This window comes from Babylonia areolata, chromosome 18, assembly GCF_041734735.1.
Source record: "Babylonia areolata isolate BAREFJ2019XMU chromosome 18, ASM4173473v1, whole genome shotgun sequence".
Classification (NCBI taxonomy): Eukaryota; Metazoa; Mollusca; class Gastropoda; order Neogastropoda; family Buccinidae; genus Babylonia; species Babylonia areolata.
The window spans coordinates 62,948,896-62,970,681 of NC_134893.1; the positions used below are offsets into that span (position 1 = coordinate 62,948,896).

General features: G+C 47.4%; 1 protein-coding gene across 1 annotated transcript in view; it reads left to right on the forward strand.

Annotated features, from left to right (window-relative positions):
• Window positions 1–134: 134 nt before the first annotated feature.
• LOC143292987 (uncharacterized) overlaps window positions 135–21,786 on the forward strand; it is a 54,820-nt gene continuing 33,168 nt past the window's right edge. The window contains exons 1-4 of the mRNA XM_076603750.1: window positions 135–250; window positions 6,503–6,770; window positions 7,700–7,823; window positions 9,683–9,847. Of these exons, the coding sequence (XP_076459865.1) occupies window positions 6,511–6,770; window positions 7,700–7,823; window positions 9,683–9,847 (549 nt within the window). The 5' untranslated portion in view covers window positions 135–250; window positions 6,503–6,510. The remainder of the gene's footprint in view (window positions 251–6,502; window positions 6,771–7,699; window positions 7,824–9,682; window positions 9,848–21,786) is intronic.

A 21,786-nucleotide genomic window follows, 5' to 3' on the forward strand; every position in this document is an offset into this window, starting at 1 on the left:
ATTTTACTGTTTTCAGTCTTCAGTTATCAAAATAGATCGTGGATCCCGTTCTCCTTTATGAAGGGAACAGCTGGGCAAACCGTTGAAGTGAATGATAAATCCGTGTGAAAGCAGACGACAAGTTAGACAGCGTCAATAACATTGCGCATGCGCACATAATCATCAGGTTTAAGCGTCGTCTATTCAGTCTGGCCTATCATCGACCACGTCGGCTTTTATTGTGCAGAAATTCCAAAGACTTGTCGTTCAGGTTTGTTTCTTTTTTGCATCATGCATGCTATTCCGCACATGGGATTTTGATTTTTGAAGGATTTTGCACATCGCACAGACGAATCGCGTTAAGTTGTTGACCTTGATTATGCTCTCGCATCACGCAAGGCCGCGTTTGTTTGCAAACGAAGCCTTAGACTCATGCGTTGTTGGAACGCAGTCGAAGTGACTCTTTGGATTTGTGTACTTCTGGCACGTTTTCTCTCATGCGGATTTGAATATGGAGCACAGAAAGCTGTCTATTTTAAAGATTAAAATCAGTCCGGCCCTTAAAAAAGAGTATCAAACGCACATCCCGTTTTTGTTATGCAGATGTCTGGTCGTGGGACGCGGAGGTAGGGGGGAGGGGGATGGGCTGCAGATAATGGCCGCTGCGTGTATCTGTGCCAAAAGAACAACATTGGCCATATTTACGTGAGGACTGTCGGATGCCTTGAAAGGATTGGCCAAATTCATGTGAGGCCTGTAGAATGTCTTGAAAGGTGGCGCCTATCGGCATTTAAAAGTACAAAAGATACGTATGGAAACTGGGTTAATTTGAATCTCAGCTCGCCAGTTGAGGCCTAACCAGGGATATTTTTGCAGAGCTCTCCAAAGACCGCACTGAAATAGGTTGTCCCAGACTTCCCATGGTAATTAAGACTCGCGCAAGCCAACAGAACCCTTTTTTTTTCTTTACACTCTTATGCTGGTGGTCCTCTTCTTCCTGATTCCTGTCTTTCTGTTCTAACCACCTGTGGTCTGACTTTGCTTCACTTTTTTTTATTTTTTTTATTCTCCAGTCTGAATAAAGTATGTACCCCCTTTCCCCCGCCCCTACCTCTGTGTGTGTGTGGTAAACATAATCGTTTGTCTAAGTAGAGCTCAGCATGTGGTATTCAGTATCATGATTCAAACTTGGTAGTCTGGTGGATTTTTATGAATGAAACCTTTACAAATTCCATTCATTCCCTTAAATTTTTATGTTGTGGCGTACAACCAGAATGATAAGTCAAAAATCAAGGTAATTTCTTCCAAGAAGCCGTTTAGAGGTTGAATTATAGTGTCCAGTTTTAATCACAGTGTTGACAACATAATCCTAATGAAATTTAATGGTCAAAGGTTATGGCATGTGAAATTGAATGAAATGAAATGAAACACTTCATGTGGAAGAGATACAAGGTGTGTGAAGTCTTTGCAGAACTTCAGTGTCACTGGTCCTGAAGCCTGGTTTGGTCATGGGGTCATTGTGCTGCTGTATTCATCAACATTTTCTTTTTCTGGCAGTTGTGGGATACCCGGATAGCACCTGGGTTTAAGCAAAACTCCTTTTGGTCATCTCAGTGATATTACATGGCCACTTCTTTTGCTGTCTGGCTCATCTCCTTTTCCTCTGCACTGTTCCCACAGAGAGTCTTGTCAGGAGCCAAACCATCTCATTTTTTTGTTTAACTTTTTTTTCACTTTTGTTTAGAGGTCATTATATGTATGCTCTCTAATGGCTTTTCGTACTCCATTTGTTATATGGTCTTTGGAGGAGATGCCAAAGATTCTCATAAAGCATCTGTTGTTGTCTCATTCATCATTTATCAGATGGATTCCACCGTCTCCTCAACGAAGGCAGCAGTATGTCACAGGTCCTCCAGTCCTCCGTAGAGTTTCCAGGCCGCTGGGATTGGGTCGGGCCAGGTTTTCTCTCTGAGTGCTTGGTGGAGCGGGCAGGACTGCAGCAGATGTTCTGTTGTCTGGTTGCCTGTTCTGCAGGGGCACTGCTCTGTGTCGCCAATATGGAGTTTCGTGTATAGGTGGTGGTATTTCAGGGGGTTGTGGCCTGTCCTGAGCCTGAAAATGGCTACCTGCTCTCAATGAGTCAGCAGGTAGTACAGGTCTGCTCTGTTGTGGCATGGATGCTGCTGCTTCCACTTGTTCTGCAGCTTGGCCTTAATGATGGTCCTGGATTCAGAGTAGCTGGTAGACCTGTCCATCTGCTCTTTCATAGTGCCTTCCTTTGCCAGGGAGTCAGCAGTCTTGTTGCCAAGCACATTGCAGTGGGAGGGAATCCATTGTCGGGTGACTGTGTGACTTGTGCAGAGAGAGACGAGAGAGGAGGACAGATCGTTGAGTTTTGGGTCTGTTGGACCAAAGGGCCTGCAAGATGAACAGGGCATCGGTCAGGAAGACAACGTTGTGGCTGGCGTAGGGGCTGACCTCGATGTGGCCTGCTGCTGTTTTCAAGGCTTCTGCTTCGGCTCTGTAATTGGTGGAGTACAGGCCGGTAGCGAGACAGATCTTTTCTTCTCTGCTTCCTGGATACTGAACATAGACTCCTGCCCCTCCGTTCCGAATGGCATCTGCCGCAGAGTCGTCAGTGTAGACACGAGTCCAGAACTCTTTTGGGAACTGGGTGTGGAGGTGTTCAAGGGTGAGGGACTTTCTTTCAGGGCCACTTTGGAAATCTTTGGGGCCAACACCAGGGATGCTGCACTGGATGAGGGCAGGGATATCACTTTGGGGGCATGGTCAAGGATATCCTGATGTTGCCGTTCAAGGATCCTACTCGGGTGTATGAAGCTCCCTCTCTTCAGCCGTCCTTTTGTCGGCTGGGACAATCTGTCCTTCATGGGTGGCCTTGCAGCCTCTTGAACTTGGCAGCCTGGGTCAGGAGTTTGGCGTCTCTGCGGTCCTCAAGGGGCTGGAGCTCTGTGATGGTTTCAAGCTCCTGAATTGGTGTAGACCTCATGGCCCCTGTGATGATATGGGTACCTAAAGCATTTCATTTCCATCACTTGGATCCTTCTCTGAAGCTTTGCTGTAAGAGTCCAGGACTCACATGCACACAAGAAAATAGAACCAATGCATGAAGGTGCTTCAGATTTGATCTGAGGCTCATGTTCTCTCCATACAAATGGGCTTCAGTCTTGCCATCACTGTTGCCATCTGCACAGCTCTTGCCAGTATTTCAGTCTTGGACCCTTCTTCAATGATGATGGCATTAAGGTATTACTGTTCATTGTTTCCAGCTGTTGACTGCTGACATTAATCTTGGTCGTGATTTGGTCTTTGCTGTTTGTCGTGAGTTCATCTTCTTGGTGCTGATCTCCATTCCTTACTTGAATGATTGATGTTTTATCCAAGTGGTTCGCCTGTTTCGCTATTTCTTCCTTGTAGTCTGCCATCGGTATCCGTCATTATACATTTCAGGAAGATGAAAGTAGTGTAGGAGATGGAAGACAGTTTTGACGAACACTGACTGAAGTGTGAAACCATTCGCCAACAGTTCTTGAGGACTGCACCTTAGGCTTTTGCATACAGCTGTTAGATGGTGTTGATCAGCTTTTGGCCCATGTTGTACTTCTTTATCATTTATGGTTGCCCAGTGTATCAAGTCAAATATCTTTTTTTAAAGTCAGTCAAGTCCTGGTAGATGTTTTGTTGGTGTTAGCGATGTTCCTTGCACAGAACAGAAAGGTTGAAAATCTGTTCTGAAGTGCTTCTCCCACTACGGAACCCAGCGTCGTCTTCTGCAATAACTTCTGCCTGTGGTCTGAGTCTGTCCAGGATTACTCTAGTCTTGAGCATCAGTTTGCTTGCATGGATGATCAGACTGATAGTTCTGTAAATGTGTAATTCTGGCATAGTTGTAAGTTGCCTTTCTTGAGTAGAATGAAAAGAGACTTTGTCCATGTTGTTGGGTATTCTCCAGTCTGCCAGATTTTGTTGCAGATTCTGGTAAGGGTATCTGTCACTGTCTGTCCCCCATGTTATATCATTTCACCTCAGCTGCTATGTTGTCTTTGCCTGCAGTTTTTCCATTTTTCAGTGATATTTTTGCTTCCTTCATTACTTCACACAGTATTGGAAAGTCATTGTTTGTTGGCTCCTGGCTTGATAATGCAATTCTTTGATTGCTTCATGCCTTGTCTGATCTTTTTGCTGACAGTTTTGTATGCTGCTGTTTTTCTTGTGTACCTGGCATTCTTCGGTTCATGTCTCTTTAATCATCACTCATGTCCAAGATCTCTGTGACCCAGGGCTGTTTTCCAAGCAGTTCACATGCTGCTTCAGTCATTACTGTGTTGAAGTGGTGGTCATCACTTAGCATTCTCATCAATCACTAACAGTGGTGCAAACTTGTTGCCCCAATTTTTGCTTTGAATGATTCATATGTGGAAGAATACTTCAGTTTGTCTAGGTTGAATTTCAGTCTGGTGTTTCTGGGTTTGTTGATCTTCTTGAGCTTGACGAGTTTTCTGATAACAAGGTCATGATCACTTTCAATGTATTCACCAGGAAATGTGTTGTACCAGGATGTAGTCGATCAAGTTGTGATATTTATCATATTATCCACCCAGTGCATGCCACTTCCAGCACCGTGAAACCTTTTGTTCCCCGTGAGTGTTAGTCAGAAGCATGTTGTAGCAGGCAAACTCCAGTAGTCATAATCCACACTCAGTGGTGGTGTTACAGGAGGGGCCAAAGAACTTCTTCCTGCCTTTTAGGGTGGAAAAAGTGTAGATCTTTGCATTCTAGTCTCCTTGGATGATCAGTATGTGTTTCTGGTCTATTCTGTCAATGATTTCTTGTGTGTAGAATTCCTCCACTTGTTCTTCATCAGTCTGATGTCAAAGCACAAGCTTACATATAATGTTAATGTTGAAGGGTGCTGCCGCAGTCTGATGTTAACAATCCTGCTTGGTACTAGGCAGCATCCAAGGAAAGAGTTCTTGTTGACAAGGAAGCCCACTTCACTGATGTGTTTGTTTAGGTCCCTGCTGTAGTAGAGAACATGTCCTCCTGTCCATCAGATGTCAGGTATATTGCGCGAGTTCATGTTTAAGTTCTTGTACTTTTCATGTTGGGTCATTCTGGGTGGCAACTTCAGTGTTACACTTCCATGGATCTTCCTTATAGATGCTCTACCAGTCCTGCACTTATGTTTGCCCCAGTTGCAGACACTTGATGCTGTCCGGGCGAGGACTGAGCTGGCGTGATTATTGGTGTTTTGCTCTTAATTTAGTGTGTCTTGCTTAATCAAATATGGCAGAGGCCATCACTCTCCAGATCAGATTTTTTGTTAGGTTTACTCCCCACGTGTGGTAGGTAGTACTGGGTGACATGGTTACCTGTAGCAGAGGAGAATCTCTGACCTGACTCATAACTTCACTACACAACCATAATGGGTTTAGTGATTGATCTTGTTGAGAATTAAAACCTAGTTGAGTCATAAAAGTCAGAGTCAGAATTCAAAGCCACAGTTTACATAAAAAATATATTATTGATGGGAAAATATGTTAGAGCTGAAGTTTTTTTGTTTTGTTTTTTGTCCTGTTAACATCAACTTTGATGCAGTACCTGGTTATGGCCAAAACATAAACACTTTGAATTTCAGTGCTTTTGAATTTCAGTGTTACTGTTAGAGGTCAAGGTCATAACTGCAATACAAAATACCATGTTACAAAATGGTTGCAGCATCTTTTTTTTTTCTGAACCAAGGTAAACCAAGATATTATTATGTATAAAGTGCACTTGGCACATGAGATTTCTTCCTTGCAAGAGTTTGTAGGAAAACAGAGCTGTATACATACAAATCAGCTGAAAAGGAATTGTGCTGAATTGTCATGATCAGATGATGCAATATCCCTTGAAAAATTTAACGTTGTCCAAGGGAAGATTGATGCTGGACAAAGGTACTCAAGGGAAGTAATCAGGAATCATGACTTGGCTTTGATTCAGTCATACCATGTATGCATTATTGAAAAGAAAGAGAAAGGCTGAGCATTTGTGGTTTTTTTTTGGTTTTGTTGTTGTTGTTGTTGTTCTCATTCACACACGCATGCACACACGCACGTGCACATACACACACACACAGACACACACACACACACACACACACACACACACACACACACACACACACACACACACCTCCTTGTGACTGTTAGTGTTAATTCCTAATCTTCAAATCATCGGCTAGATGGCATTGACAACACAATACTCCTCACTCTCTGTTGCCATTAAGCTATTTTCAACCAGAACTAGCAAGATATATATGTTTGAATGTTAGCAATCCATAATTATGTCTTGTGGAAGATCCTTCATGTGCTCACAAGTTACTGAATTTATCTATTTGTTGTGTTTATTTTTAGTGTCCATGATTCCTTTGATGGGTTTTACAAAAAATAAATTGTGGACTTTCTTAGTTCACACACGCACATGCGCACATTCTTTACATGACCTGTGCTGTATCCATCAGGTGTCACAATGCCTGCCATCAAGAAGCGGATCACAGCTGAGTACCTGGAGCGAGAGCAGCAGCGCAGTGAGCAGAATGGGCGAGGTGCAGGGGATGAGGAGGAGGAGAGTGTGCCAGCCGCCCCGCCTCCTGCCCCAGTGATGGGCAGCTCACCACTGAAGAGGAAAGCGCCATCTGGTGCCCACCTGCTGAAGGGGTTGGATGGGGAGGTGCTGGTGGAAAAGAGGAAACGTACCCTGCCGCCAGCTGAACTGAGGCTGGATGCTTGGTAAGACTATTCTGCCATATATATATAATTGTGTATGTGTGTGTGTCGGTGGGTGTGTCAGTTGTATTGGAAAAGAGAAAAACACAATACTTCAAACAACATTGTAAACATTGACTGTTGAGGTAATATGTGAATTATCTGTGGAAATTGTCATTCTTTGTTTTTAATTTATATCATCCAAAAATACGGATATGGTGGGGAAGGTTGGACTGAAAGGAGTGAAAAAGCAAAACAAAAAGCAACGTTAAAGCCTTAGAGAGATTTTATCAATGCATTATTGTCTCACTTTATCATTTGACATCCATACTTAGACATTCATGATCAGTTTTCAGTGGAGAAGAAGGCAGAGGACAGTTGTTTTTGTTTTTTTAGTGATGTTTGTCATTGATGTTTGCCATCATCTTGTATAAGTTTGGAGAAGAACATGGAGAAGAAGACAGAGGCAGTTTTTTAAGTTATGATTTTTTATTCTGTTGTTAGTTATGTAGTGTTTGTCTTTGAGTTTCCAGTTTTATAGTGCTCTTTGTGATGTGTGTTGTCAGCTTTACACTGATGTTTGTGATGTGTTGTCATGTTGGAGGAGATCCAGTAGAAGATAGAGAGCATTGTTGTTGTTTTTTCAGAGATATTTGTCATTTTGTCGTGTGTTATATAGTGCTGTTTGTTATGTGCATTGTCAGTTTTACACTGTGATGTGTGTTTTGAGTTTTACACTGCTGTTTGTGATGTGTGTTGTCAGTTTTATGCTGATGTTTGTGATGTGTGTAGTCAGTTTTACTCTGATGTGTGTGTTGTCAGTTTTACGCTGATGTTTGTGATGTGTTTGTCAGTTTTACTATGATGTTTGTGATGTGTGTCATCAGTTTTACTCTGATGTTTGTGGTGTGTGTCATTGGTTTTACTCTGATGTTTGTGATGTGTGTTTTCAGGTTGGAGGAGAATCTGGAGAAGAAGGCAGAGAGCACACTGTCCATCAAGAAGTTGTACCAGTTCTACACTGACATGTGTCAGCAGGATGCCACCTTTGTAGTTGAGATGGATGTCTTCAGACATGTGAGTCAGTGATGCAGTGTTTTCTTTGCACATATACATTTATAATGCTGTCATTGTTTGATATGTAAATGTTCTGTGTGATATGTTCATTATGTCTGACATCTAAGTGTGTGATTCTTGTCAGTGATGATCAGTGTCGGTGTGTGTTCAGTGTGGTAAAACCAGTAACGCACATACCTGATAGCAGTTACAAACAACACAACCTTCTGCTATACATGGTGAGCGCCATCTTTGGCTGGGAGTTTGCCCTGAAGGACTGTGTGCTCTGTGTAATGTTCACTGTGTCTGATATGAGGGCTATTTGATAAAACCACTAGATGTAGAGACTTGATAACACAAAGTGACAGAGACAGCATTAACCACTGCTACAGATGCTGAGCCATAAGTTTGGCGGAAAGGACTCTGTGTTCTATTTGATAACCACACTGATAAAATAGACATGGTACCAGTGTCAGAGACAACTGTTACCAGGTACTGCAAACTGATTTTTTAAGTTTCAGAAGCACATAAACTGTTTACATCATTGTATAGATCTTTTTATCCTGAATCCATTGGTATAAACTTTATCATCTAAACAATTCCAGAGATATGAATTTTAAAATATTTTATTTTTTGGCAAACATTCATGCCAAATAAAAAAGGCATTAAGGATTTTGAAGGCGCAGTACACTTTGGTTTGTACTAATAGTAGGAAGATTACCAAATTTGGTTTTACACTGTTTCCAATAGCATAACTAATAAGCCTGATTTTTTTTTTTTTTTTTTTCAGATTCAGAAATGAACATATAATGGCTGGCTCATTTGGTTGAAATCAGAAAAAAAAAATTTCAATTGCTAACCTTTACACATGTTACAAGTGTAAACGTTATTTCAGATGATTTGACAGTGTTTTTAAAATTTTATATCTCAGCTTCCATATAAGCTACAGAAGTGGTTTTAGTGTCATTTGAATCAGAAAAAAGGAGATATGTTGTTTGAGTTGCAATCTATGTGCATTTCTCTGTAAATAAAATGTTGAAACAATTTTTAGTTTGAAAAAAAAAAGTTATGCTTCAACCCTGAGCAGTCATAACAAAGAAGGTTTTGAAAGCTTTCCTTTGCAAAATGCTGTAGATTAACTAAAGTTTTTTTTGTGCAAAACTATAAACAATATGAAATGTTAATCCTAACATTGACCTAAAGTTCTGATTGAAAATTAGATAGTTAATTTTCAGTGTCTTCAACTTGCACAAAAAAAAAAAAAAAAAAAAAAGTTTTAGCCTCAAATTCCTGTTTTGAGGCGTTGAGCTTTGTGTACATCAGGGTTACTGTTGGCTACAGTGTCTCTTTAGAAAGAAGGGGGCAGGTCTGCAGGACATGGTCAGGAATCTTGTTTTTCACACTGCAGGGACAGGTTGGTGAAGGATATAAGCTTCAGTTTCTTGAGGATAGTCTCAGTTTCTTGAGGACAGATACTTTCAGAGTGCAGGATAATGGAAGCGGGAAGGCTACAACAGTCACGTCAACAATTTGATTTCATTCTTTGGCTGCTGCAGATCAAAGGTATTGAGTAAAAATTCATGTCAGTTTATGCTCGGATTTGTTAGAACCATACCACTGTTGAATCTCCTCAACTGCAGGCACCACCTAGTGTCTGCCAACAGGCACAACTTCAAAATCCCACTGGAAGTAATTTGGTCAAACAAATGAAAATTAACACATAGATCAAACAACAGAAAGTCCAACTTTATCCCATAGTTCTTTTTAATTCATTTTAGTTCATATTGTATGTATAAGTATTGGCGAATAAAAAACTTAATTCAGTCACTGTTGCCGATTTTCCGGCTTCCAACGTCAGTTTGGAGTACCTACTGTCACAGATGTTGAATGCCAAATTTGGCAAGGAGTTTGGCCTGAAGGAGGAGTCAGCCTACTGTGGACTGCTGAAAGAGAGCAAGCCAAGGAAGAAGCCAGTGGTGGCCCCTTCCTTGGGTTACAAGCTGAAGGACCTCATCCAGGAGGCCCTCAAGGCCAGCGGCAACCCTGTATCCTTGTCTGGCTTCCCCCCCTTTCCTGCCTCTTTACACACTCTCTGTATCCTTGTCTCACATCCCCCTTTCCTGCCTCTTTACACACTCTGTATCCTTGTCTCATATGGATCCCCTTTCCTGCCTCTTTACACACTCTCTGTATCCTTGTCTCACATGGATCCCCTTTCATGCCCCTTTACACACTCTCTGTATCCTTGTCTCACATCCCCCTTTCCTGCCTCTTTACACACTATCTGTATCCTTGTCTCACATGGGTCCCCTTTCCTACCTCTTTACACACTCTGTATCCTTGTCTCACATGGATCCCCTTTCCTTCCTCTTTACACACTCTCTGTATCCTTTTCTCGCATCCCACTTTCCTACCTCTTTACACACTCTGAATCCTTGTCTTGCTGACAGTTCCAACCACATAGCAGCCACGCGTGTAGGTGGAGCAGTTGAGGATTGGAATGAGGAATCCCCAAATGAGGCTGCCTCAGCAGATGAGGTTTGGTTTCGTGTTTCAGGGGTGGAACATGTGTCAGGGACTGAAGGTCTGGATACCAGGGCTGGGCTGGCCATTTCGGCGCAATGAGAAATCAGCTGCAGGCGTTCCAATCTGGCTTTCCGTATCACCTTGGACAGAATTGGAAAGGGAGGAAATTCGTAGGCAATCAGACTGCTCCAGTCTAAAGAGAGAGCATCCGCTGCCCACGCTTTCAGGTCGGCGACCGGAGAGACATACGTGGGAAGTCTCTTGTTGAACTTTGTGGCAAAGAGGTCCACCATCAGCCAAAACTACCATTCCCACTCCCCCTGAAGGGTGTCCTTGTCCAGGGTCCACTCTGTGTGGATGACACTCTTGGACCTGCTGAGAGCATCTGCCAAGATGTTGGCTTTTCCTGCTATGTGTCTCGCTGAAAGTGCAATGCCCTTGCTGTGGCACCAACGGAGGAGAGACTCGGTCCGCAGGGAGAGGTCTGCCGAGTGCGCTCCCCTCCCTTTGTTCACGTAACATGCGACCGTCGTATTGTCCGTGAACAAGCGGATGGTCTTGCCAGTGGCCTCCCCCATGAAGTGCAGGAGAGCCCTGCGAACTGCCTCCAGTTCCAGAACATTGATGTGGCATAGGCGCTCCTCCGGGGACCAAGTCCCTGCTGCATGGAGTGAGTCCATGTGGGCCCCCCAGCCCAGGGAGGAGGCGTCTGTGAAGAGTGCCACCTGAAGAGTAGGTGGGGCTATGGGCACCCCCTGTGTCTGAAGAGGGGTGGTTAGCCACTCTGATGTCACCTCGAGGAACCACTCGCCCAGACATATCAGGGTATCCCATGGCTGAGTGCTCTGGGACCACCGTAGCCTCAGTGCCCTCTAAAGAGGGCGCTTGAGAACCCTGCCCAGGGGAATGAGAGGTGCCATGGACTCCATCATGCCCATGAGGGAAGAAAGTGTCCGCGCTGTTGCTGGGGAGGAACGGCGGAAGTGGCTGAGGAGGCCTGCCAGACGGTCCCAGCAATCTGGTGTCGGAGAGACTATCATGGACTGCGTGGCGAATCTCATCCCAAAGAAGTCGAAGGACTGACATGTTGACAGATTGCATTTCTCCTGGTTCATGAGGAAGCCCAGTTGGGAGCAAAGGTCTAGAAGTCTGGCCGTATGACTCTGGCACAGGGCCTGCAACTGGGCCAGGATAAGCCATTCGTCCAGGTACACACAGAGATGAATGGATTCTGACCGGACGATGGACACCAATTCCCGCACCACCTTGGTAAACAGGAAAGGGGCAAGGGACAGACCAAATGGGAGGGCCGAGAACTGGAACACCTTGTCCCTCCACACGAACCTCAGGTACCGATGGGATGCCGGATGGATGAGGATATGAAAATAAGTATCTTTCAGATCGATAGAGGTAGCCCAATCGCCCTGTTGAATGGTCTCCCAAATCTGTGCCTGTGTGTCCATTTTGAATTTGATTTGGCAGGCATGAGATTTTTTCCAACCATAGACCGAAAATTGGCTCCAGAGGCCATTTTTGAGATTCGCGTAAATCTGTTGAGAAAATCGGAGGGGTGGATGGGGGGGTGAGGTTTTTTTCCGACCCACGAAGGTTGCACGACATTGTCCAACCGATCGACAAGACAGACCCACAGCGTTTGCTAAAATACCCCATGTTTGGATAAGCGAACCAATTGAGAATAAGTGTTCCGTTGCTCCTCTGTCATCATTCAGCTTATCCGTATTCGGTCGGGATTACAAAACTTGCTCTTGGGCTTCACAACTTGCAAAGATAGCTGATTTCGTCGATCGTCTTCAGTCATTGACAAAATGAGAAAACTCATAAAGGATTAGAGGATTTTTGCAGCAGAGATCGATAAAGGAGTGAATAATAAGTGGAACTGGGTCTGGCAAGATGAGATCGTGAAAACAGAAGTGAAGAATGAAACAAAAAAAAAAACTTTACGGGAAGGCGACGTCATTCACAAAATTGACACTGCGGGCAAGGCCAAGTGGGATTGGTGTCAGATTGTTTAGCACGGAAATCCGTTTTCACATTTCCATTAAAAACGGAGCGTCCGTTCTCTAGAAGAAAATAGAAAGAAAGAAAGAGCCGATGGGCCTTTCTGTATCATTTACCAATGATCTGTCAAAAATGAAAACGGAATGCTCTTTCGAAAGCGTCGTTTGTTGACCCCTTGAGAGGCGATCCAGTGACTTGTCAGAGCACCAAAATCGAAGCCCGAAAGTTTCCTAACGGTCAATTGAAGTTGTCAAAATGCCGATGACAAAAGGCAATCCCTACATGGCACGCATTGATATTACTGTGAAAAGCATGCACTCGCGCACATGCACACACATGTAGTTGATCACACACACACACACATGGCACACACACGCACAGACATGTAAGCGCGCGCGCGCGCACACACACACACACACACACACAAACTTGCATGCACGCACAGATACATCAGTGCTATCGATCTCCATCCCTGTCAAGCCACAAGGGCCCTGGGTAAATCTGCTTGACCCTCTGTTCATTCAGCAAAAGCTGCAAAAGGTTTGCCACTGTATACACAAATAACATTGTTGCGATTGAAACCCAAACAGAAACTTTGTACCAACTTACTGAGGTCAGTGCCTTTTCTGACACAGCCAAGGCTTCTGTACAGACAATTCATTTCATGTCAAGAGTTGGTATATTTAGATTTGAGATATAGCCGGCCAGATTACCAAAGTTACACAAGCACGCACAGACACAGCTGAAGTGAATGCAAGCCAGAGTGAAGTGAATGCGCGTGCGTGCGTGCGCGCGCGCACACACTCACACACACACACACACTGAAAAAAGACCCACATGAAAGCATTCACTTATACACGTACTCTGGGGTTTTTTTTGGGTTTTTTTTTATCCCTCTCTCCTTCACACTTGCACATGTGCACACATAATATTATGAGCGCCCACAATCACACAGCTTAATAATATGCACATGCGCGCGCACACTCACACACACACTCTCTCTTTCAAGCGCACACACACACGGAGATTGAAAACACACACACACACACACACACACACACACACAGAGAATTGTATTTAAAGCAATGCACATATATGCACACATACAAACTTGCACTTTTTCCTCCCACCTTCCCCCCTCTCTCTTTGTCTCTTTGTCCCTCACTCCCTCTTTCTGTCTGTCTCTCTCTCTTTCTGTCTCTCTCTCTCTCTTTCTTGCATGTACACACACAGAGTTGTATTGAAAACACACGCACACACACGCAGAGAAAGAGATCTATTGAATTTGGAAGCAGTGCATACACATGCACAAATACAGCTTGCATTCTTTCCTCCTACCATCTCCCCTCTCTTTCTGCCTGCCTCCCTCCCTCTCTTGTTTACACACAGTTGAATTGAAACCACACATTCACACGTGCACACTCACTCTCGCTTGCTGTCTCTCTCGCTTTCTTTCTCCCCTGAACACAGACACACACACACACACACACACACACGCACGCACGCACACAGAGTCCATGCTGGGCCACTCTCGGCGGATCCGCTGTTTTCAGTGGAAGAGCAGTTGATTTCAGAGAGAAAAAAGTCACTCCCCAAACCCCCACCCTCCTCCTGCAGACTTCACTTTAATGATTTGCTGAGGTACCCCTCCCCTCTCTCTTGAGTCTCCCACCAGTGCTGAGGGAAGGGGGTGTAGGAGGGGCGTGAGAATCCTTGACTGCTGAAAGTGATATAACCAGTCACAGACCCACCCCCTCCTCCCTCCAGTCATTCCACTTCCCCCTTTCTTTCCTCAACCAACACAGAGACTACAGCTGAAGAGACCAGATGGTCAGTTATATTGGTACAGTGCAAACATGTGTGCTAAGAACATTTTCCTTGAAAACACACACACACACACACACACACACACACACACACACACACACACACTCACTCACTCACTCACTCACTCACTCACTCACTCACTCACTCACTCACACACACACTCACTCACTCACTCACTCACTCACTCACTCACTCACTCACTCACTCACTCACTCTCACACACACACACACACACACACACACACACACACACACACACACAAAGAGTTTAGCACACAGAGAGTTGTATTTAAAGCAGTGCACATACATGAACTTGAACTCTTTCCTCCCATGTCCACCCCGACCCCTATTCTCAATCTCTTTGTCTGTCTGTCTGTCTCTCTTTCTCACAACACACAGAGAGTTGCATTGAAACCACACACACACACACACACACACACACACACACACACACACACACACACACACACGACACTATTTTGAAAATCATGCCCCCAAGGCTGACTTTACAGTTTTAGAAGCAATAACACTTCAGTTTAGGAAGAATTGGACTGATTTTTTCTCTTCTGTGGGTTGGAATACCTCAGCAGCATTGGTGGCCCGCAAGTGCAGATTTTATGGCCCCCACCTTTCAGACTCAATCACAATTTCCCAATCTCATGCCTGTTTGGGGGAGGAATTTGTTGAGGGGGGACAAGTCCAAGACTGGTCTCCACCCTCCCGAGACCTTTGGAATCACGAACAATTGCCCGTAAAAACCGGGGCCTGGGTCCGAGAGTTGAGATATTGCCCCTATGAGGAGTAGGTGCGATATCTCTAAGATGCTCTCCTGCTCCGCCGAGCTGGGCACATAAGGAAGAGGAGTGGATCTTAGAGGGGGGCGGTCCTCCGCCTAAGGCAGCATGTACCCCAACTCTAGCACCGATACAATCCAGTCATTGAGTCCCAAAGCACGCCACTGACGTGCATGCCGGGACAAGTTTCCTACTTGGAGGGGCTGAACGACTGGCAGTGCTGAATCGGGGCCTAGTCATTGGGGGTGCTGCCTTCTGGCTTTGGGCATGGCCCGTCGGCTTGGACGGACATGAGGTGGTTTATTCCTCTGCCGCTGATTCTACATACGCCGCTTTGACTTAGGTGGCGTGGTTTTTGGAGGGGCCCTGGTGGCCGGTCTCTTCAATGGCACCCCTGGGAGGTGTGTGCTAAATATGAGGCCACCTCCCTGTTTGTCTCTGCCCTGTGGTTGACAAAATGGGGCGCATACTGGCTGAAGAGGGAGTGCTGCTGCGCTGGGATGGACCGCAGGGCAGCCCTCTCCTCTACTGGAATGTTAGAGTGGCAGAGAACGGCATCACGCCGAGCTAGCACAGTATTGAAGTGAAGGCTGGTAGCAGTGTCTGCAGCTGCCGTGAGACCGGATACTACCCTATTGCCAACAGTGTTTAACCTCTGGTCGGTGAAGAGGCCCGGTGGGACAGATGAAGGAGACCCCGTGTCCTGATTAACCAGAAGCTGTTCCCACAGCTCATTGGCCCTGTAGAGGAACGCGTTGAAGAAGGTATAAGCTGTGGAAACCTCGAGGAGGCAGCGGCGGGCCGATCTGTCCCACTCTGCTTACATTTTAAAAGATAGAGTAGCTGAAGTGGGGAAGGTGTTGCACTGTGAGACCAACATCCTGTCCTGCGCTGAGGGTTCCACTTCCCTGTAGGCATGATGATCCTGTGTGTACAAGGACCACACCTCGCCCTTGGAGAAATTTTTAAGGAACTTGCCCGGGGGAAAAGCGCCCAGGGCAGAGAGGGACTCCCTGCCTGGAGGAGGGATGGAAGCAGCACCCCTGACAGTGCGGGCTGGCTTATTAAGCCATTCCTGCACCATTTCTGGCACTCGGAGCTGTCTGGTGGTTCTGGAGTTAGAGTCACATGGCCTAAGGAGGGTCAAGAGTAACAAAGTAGTCTGAGGGACTGATTCGGCATGCGTGACCCTATTGGGGAGGGTCAGTTCGAGCTCGGTTAAGTCCGAGTTTGATTCAGGCTGGTCCCTAGGGAGGCGTGGGCTCAATCTGTCACCCTGGGATGGTGGCGAAGAGTGCTCATCCGTTTGTTCATCCTCATCCGAAGACCGGGGCTCCCACTCTTGTTCACAGTCCATCCCCTGCTGGGTGCCATCCCAAGTGGATGTACCCGCTGGGGCATCCTGTGAGCTGTGGTCAGCCCAGCGGGATGAGCTGGGACGATCCCGAGCAGGGACCATGGCCGCAGCTGTTGTGTCCTTGACGCCTGAAACGGGTGGGGTGCGTGTGGACCGTAGGTCCAACCATGCTTGGGATGGTGGGTGCCACACCTTCTCAGAGAGGGTGTCCCTGGATGCAAGAGGGACCCACGAGTGCTGTAAGGGGACAAACACCCACTCATCTCCCTGTAGAACCGAGGGCTGGGTACTGAGTTGGGTCTGGTGGGGAGCGGACAAGGGGTTGGCCCCTGGTCCTCCTGGCAACCCAGTGTGCACCATAGGTGCACCCCAGTACGGGTAGAATGGGGGTAACCACCCGTGGGCACCAGCCATCCTGTGACCTCAACCCCAAGGGTCACTGGTGCCTTGACCTCCTTTAAGGGAAAAACCTGGCCAAGTCGGAGGGAGGTCAGGTCTGACTTGGGTGTCAGTCCCGCCTGAAGACGAGCGGGCTGACTGCCCAGAACCACCTGACACGCGCAGGCCTCCCCCAGCAGGGGAGACCGGCTGGATAGCGGGAAGACCTGCAGAGCGCCCTGAATCCCCTCCCGTGGGGAGACTGGGGTGGCTTGGCCCGGCGTGGGCTAAGTAGAGGTCCACCCCCGGAACCAGAATTTTCTCCCCCACAGAAGGAGGTAGTGGAGGGGGGTCGGCAGAGGAGGGGGAACCACAATGGGGCCCCTGAGGGCCGTCTCCGAGTGGGGACCCGGGTAAAGGCCGGGCGCGGCCTCCGCTTGGGAGTTCGCGCCTAGCTGCGAGTCCCCACCGCCAGGTGAGGACTTGCCACTCTCCCCTCTCCCTGCCTCGCGCTGGGACACCTCGGGAGGCAACGCTCCTACCCCTTTCCCCCCAGTCCCCTTCATGACCGTTTTACTGGTATGAGTGTCGCCTCCGCAATCAGCGTCTAAAGACACATCGCCGCGGTCCCTATCAGGAGGAATCATGAGCTCCAGGCCTGGGAGAGTCTCTTGCCGGGTCTCAATCCCAGCATCATGATTCCTGCCGTCGTGGGATGGCATACGAGGCATGGTACCCGCGCTTAGGCACCCAGCGAAAATCCAATCCCCCACAGAGAAAGGAAAGACAGGGTCGACTTAGAGGTAGAGAAATACGAACGATTCGAGGGGGCCAAGTCGAATCGAGCACACGGAATGTAAGAATACAATAAACACAAGCCGCATGCAGCAAAATAAGGTCAAATGAATACGCTTAATAGCCAAAAAAAGCGTAAGACGAGACAGAGCATAAACCTGACAAGATGGCGTGGAGGGCCTTGGCCAAAGGAAATGATTCAGCGCTTATAGCTTTTAGAGGCGTTTGATTGGCTAAGAGTGCAACGGGCAAGACGGCTCGTCTTTTCACTGTTAGCCGCGCAAAATTTGGCGAAGCAGAACAAACCGATAGGCCTAGTTTGCATCAGTTTGACATGGTAAGTGGTGGTGGTGGTGGTGGTGTGTCCATCGAGATCGATGATGACCATCGTTGTCATCCAGATGGGGGATGGGCGATGGGGGGAGGGTGGTGGTGGGGTGGGGGGAAGGATGCTCATGAATCTATCTGTGAGTGCGCAGATGGCTGAATAGTCCAATCTGCGCACGAAATGTTCGCTGACAGTTGGGGCAGACAAAGACAGGCATATCATTGTCAGGGAGCTTGTTTACCCGTGACTTTCTGGCCTGCCTCTTCTCAACAGCTGCAGCAGTCCTGTTGGCCTCGCACAACCTGGCGCCTTTGTGCACAGCAGCGCGCCATTTGTCACGGTCCACTGCAGATTCCTCCCAGGAGTCAGGGTTGATATCAAACGCTTTCAGAGAGACTTTCAGAGTATCTCTGAAGCGCTTCTTCTGACCTCCGTGTGATCTCTTCCCTTGTTGCAGCTCACCATAGAAGAGCCTTTTGGGCAGCCGATGGTCTGGCATGCGCGCCACGTGTCCAGCCCAGCGAAGCTGGGACTGCATCAGGATGGTGAAGATGCTGGGAAGGGTGGCTTTTGCGAGCACCTCTGTGTCAGGGGTCTTGTCTTGCCACTTGATATTCAGTAGCTTCCTGAGGCATGTTGTGTGGAAGTGGTTCAGCTTCTTGGCATGTCGTTGGTACACTGTCCAAGTTTCGCAGGCATACAGTAGTGTGGGGAGAACTACTGCTCTGTAGACCTTTAGCTTGGTCTCAAGACTAATGCCTCTTCTGTTCCAGACATTTGCATTGAGTCTACCAAAAGCTGCGCTTGCTCTTGCAATCCTGACGTTCACTTCATCGTCGATTGTCACATTTCGTGACAGTGTGCTGCCAAGATATGTGAACCGCTCCACCGCACTGAGTCTCTGACCGTTGACTGTGATGTTGGGCTCAACGTAGGGTTTCCCTGGGGCTGGCTGATGGAGAACTTCAGTTTTCCTCGTGCTGATGGTAAGGCCGAAGTTCCTGCTGGCAGTGGCAAACTTGTTGATGCTGAGTTGCATGTCAGGTTCAGATCCAGCGTTGAGGGCACAATCATCAGCAAACAAAAAGTCTCTGATGATGTCTGTCATGACCTTCGTTTTTGCTTGAAGCCTTCTGAGGTTAAACAGCTTGCCATCTGTTCGGTACTTTAGGCCGATTCCAACATCGCCATCTCTGAAGGCATCAGTAAGCATTGCAGAGAACATGAGGCTGAACAGCGTTAAAGCCAGGACGCAGCCTTGCTTGACACCATTTGTGACAGCCAAAGGAGCAGATGTTTCATCATTGTCCTGGACTCGAGCCTGCATGCCTTCATGGAATTGGCTGACCAAGGAAATAAATTTCCGAGGGCATCCGTACTTGGCCATGATCTTCCACAGTCCCTCTCTACTCACGGTGTCGAAGGCCTTAGTGAGGTCGACATAGGTGGAGAACAGATCAGCATTTTGCTCCTGACATTTCTCTTGCAGCTGCCTTGCAGCAAACACCATGTCAGTGGTTCCGCGCTCTTTCCGGAATCCACATTGGCTCTCAGGCAAATGACCTTGGTCAAGGTGTGCTGTGAGGCGGTTAAGTAGGATCCTGGCAAGTATCTTGCCTGCGATGGAGAGCAAAGAAATGCCCCGATGGTTATCACAGGCTTGCCGGTTCCCCTTTCGCTTGTACAAGTGAATGATAGATGCATCTTTGAAATCCTGGGGGATCGTCTCTTCTTTCCACATGAGTGAGTACAGCTGATGAAGCTTCTCAGTCAGCACAGTGCCTCCATCCTTGTAGACCTCTGCTGGTATGGAGTCTGAGCCAGGTGCTTTGCCACTGGATAGCAGACGGATTGCTTTCTGGGTCTCAAGAAGTGTTGGCGGATCGTCCAGTGCTTCGTTGGTGGGGACTTGTGGGAGACGGTCTATGGCTTCATCATTTATGGAGGAAGGGCGATTTAAGACACTGTTGAAGTGCTCAGCCCATCGTTCGAGAATGTTCTCCTTCTCGGTGATCAAGGTATTCCCATCTGCACTGAGGAGGGGGGATGATCCTGAGGATGTGGGGCCGTAGACTTCTTTTAAGGCATCATAGAACCTCTTCATATCGTGCCTGTCAGCATATCCCTGGATCTCATCTGCTTTGTCACTCAGCCACTTATCCTGCATCTGGCGTAACTTTTGCTGAACAGTCCTGCGGATGTCATTGTATGCATCCTTTTTTGATGTGGACTTTGGGTTGCTCAGGTGGGCTTGATGCAGACAACGTTTCTCATCCAGAAGCTGCTTGATTTCATCACAGTTTTCATCAAACCAGTCTTTGTGTTTTCTGGTCATGGGTCCCAGGGTCTCTGAAGCTGTACTATAGATCAGCTCACGCAGGGTCCTCCAGTCAGACTCCACATTCTGGTTGTCCAGAGAGGCGGATTCCAGACGATCTTCCAGCAGCTCCACAAAGGACTGTTTGATGGTGATGCTTTTCAGCTTAGCGATGTTGAGCCGTTTTGGAGCCTTCTGGCCTTGGGGGCGTCTCTTGGGTTGGATTCGAATATTCAGCTTCGAGACTACAAGGCGATGGTCTGTCCAGCACTCGGCGCCGCACATGGTCTTTGTTGCACGTACATCTTGCCTATCCCTTTTCCTGACGATGACATAATCGATGAGATGCCAATGCTTTGAGCGAGGGTGCATCCATGACGTCCTGTTACGGGTAGGGAGGCAGAAAACTGTGTTGGTTATCAGCAGTTCGTGCTCTGCACAGGTCTGAAGCAAAAGCAATCCATTTGGGTTGCAGTGGCCCACACCGTGCTTTCCAATCACTCCATCCCAGGAGATGTAGTCAGAGCCAACTCTAGCATTGAAGTCCCCAAGAATGATGAGCTTGTCTGCTTTAGGGATGGCAGCAATGACAGAGTGAAGATCCTCGTAGAACTTCGCCTTCACTTCATCCGGGTTGGTCATGGTTGGGGCGTAGGCACTGACAATGGTGAGGTGCTTCTGGCCAGATGCCAGTGGGAGTTTCATGGTCATAAGCCTATCGTTGACTCCCTTTGGGATTCCAGCTAGCTTGCTGACAAGTGCTGTTTTTACTGCAAAACCAACGCCAGCCTCACGTCGCTCTTCGCTTCCTCGTCCACTCCAGAAGAAGGTGTAACCAGATCCCCGTTCACAGAGCTCGCCTTTGCCTGCAAGCCGAGTCTCACTCAAGGCTGCGATGTCGATGTTGTATCTGGCGAGTTCGGATGCAACTAGTGCTGTTCTCCTTTGGGGTCTGTCCGCGTTATCTCTGTCCAGGAGAGGATGACTGATGACTTGCGCGATGAGTTTGTTAAAAGTGAAGAGGAGTTGCGCAACGTCGACCTCTCTCTCTCGTCCGGGTCCACCAATTTCCAGTGGCAAGACTAAGTCGAGATGACTGGAGGATGAGCACGGATGCAGTGGATGACCAAGATATCCTTTCGGTGTCTCATCTTGCTCTCTGCACTCCACAGTGCGTTGCTGTAACCGCCTTCCTCTCCGTTGAACCGATAGGTTTCTTCCGCAGATTCTGCCGGATCCAGACTTCGCATACATGGGTAGACACACCCGGGGGCCAACTGCGTGTGGCATGCACACAGCACGGTGGAGCTAGAGGGCCGTCGGTGGCTCTCCTGAGCCGACGCCCTTTTATGGATGTCCATAAGGGTGTCTAGCCACCCGCCTCACCAGTCCCAGAAGGGAGCGGTGGAAGTGCCGGTTTAGTCGTCGGCAACCCGACCCTGAACAGGTTGTACTGGATTACAGGTTACCAGTAGCAGATCTAATGACCTGACCTGACACCAGGTAAGTATATGTATCACCAAACATGGAGTATAATACAAACTCCTACTCTCACATGGATCCCCTTTCCTGCCTCTACACACTCTCTGTATCCTTGTCTCACATCCCCCTTTCCTGCCTCTTTACACACTCTCTGTGTCCTT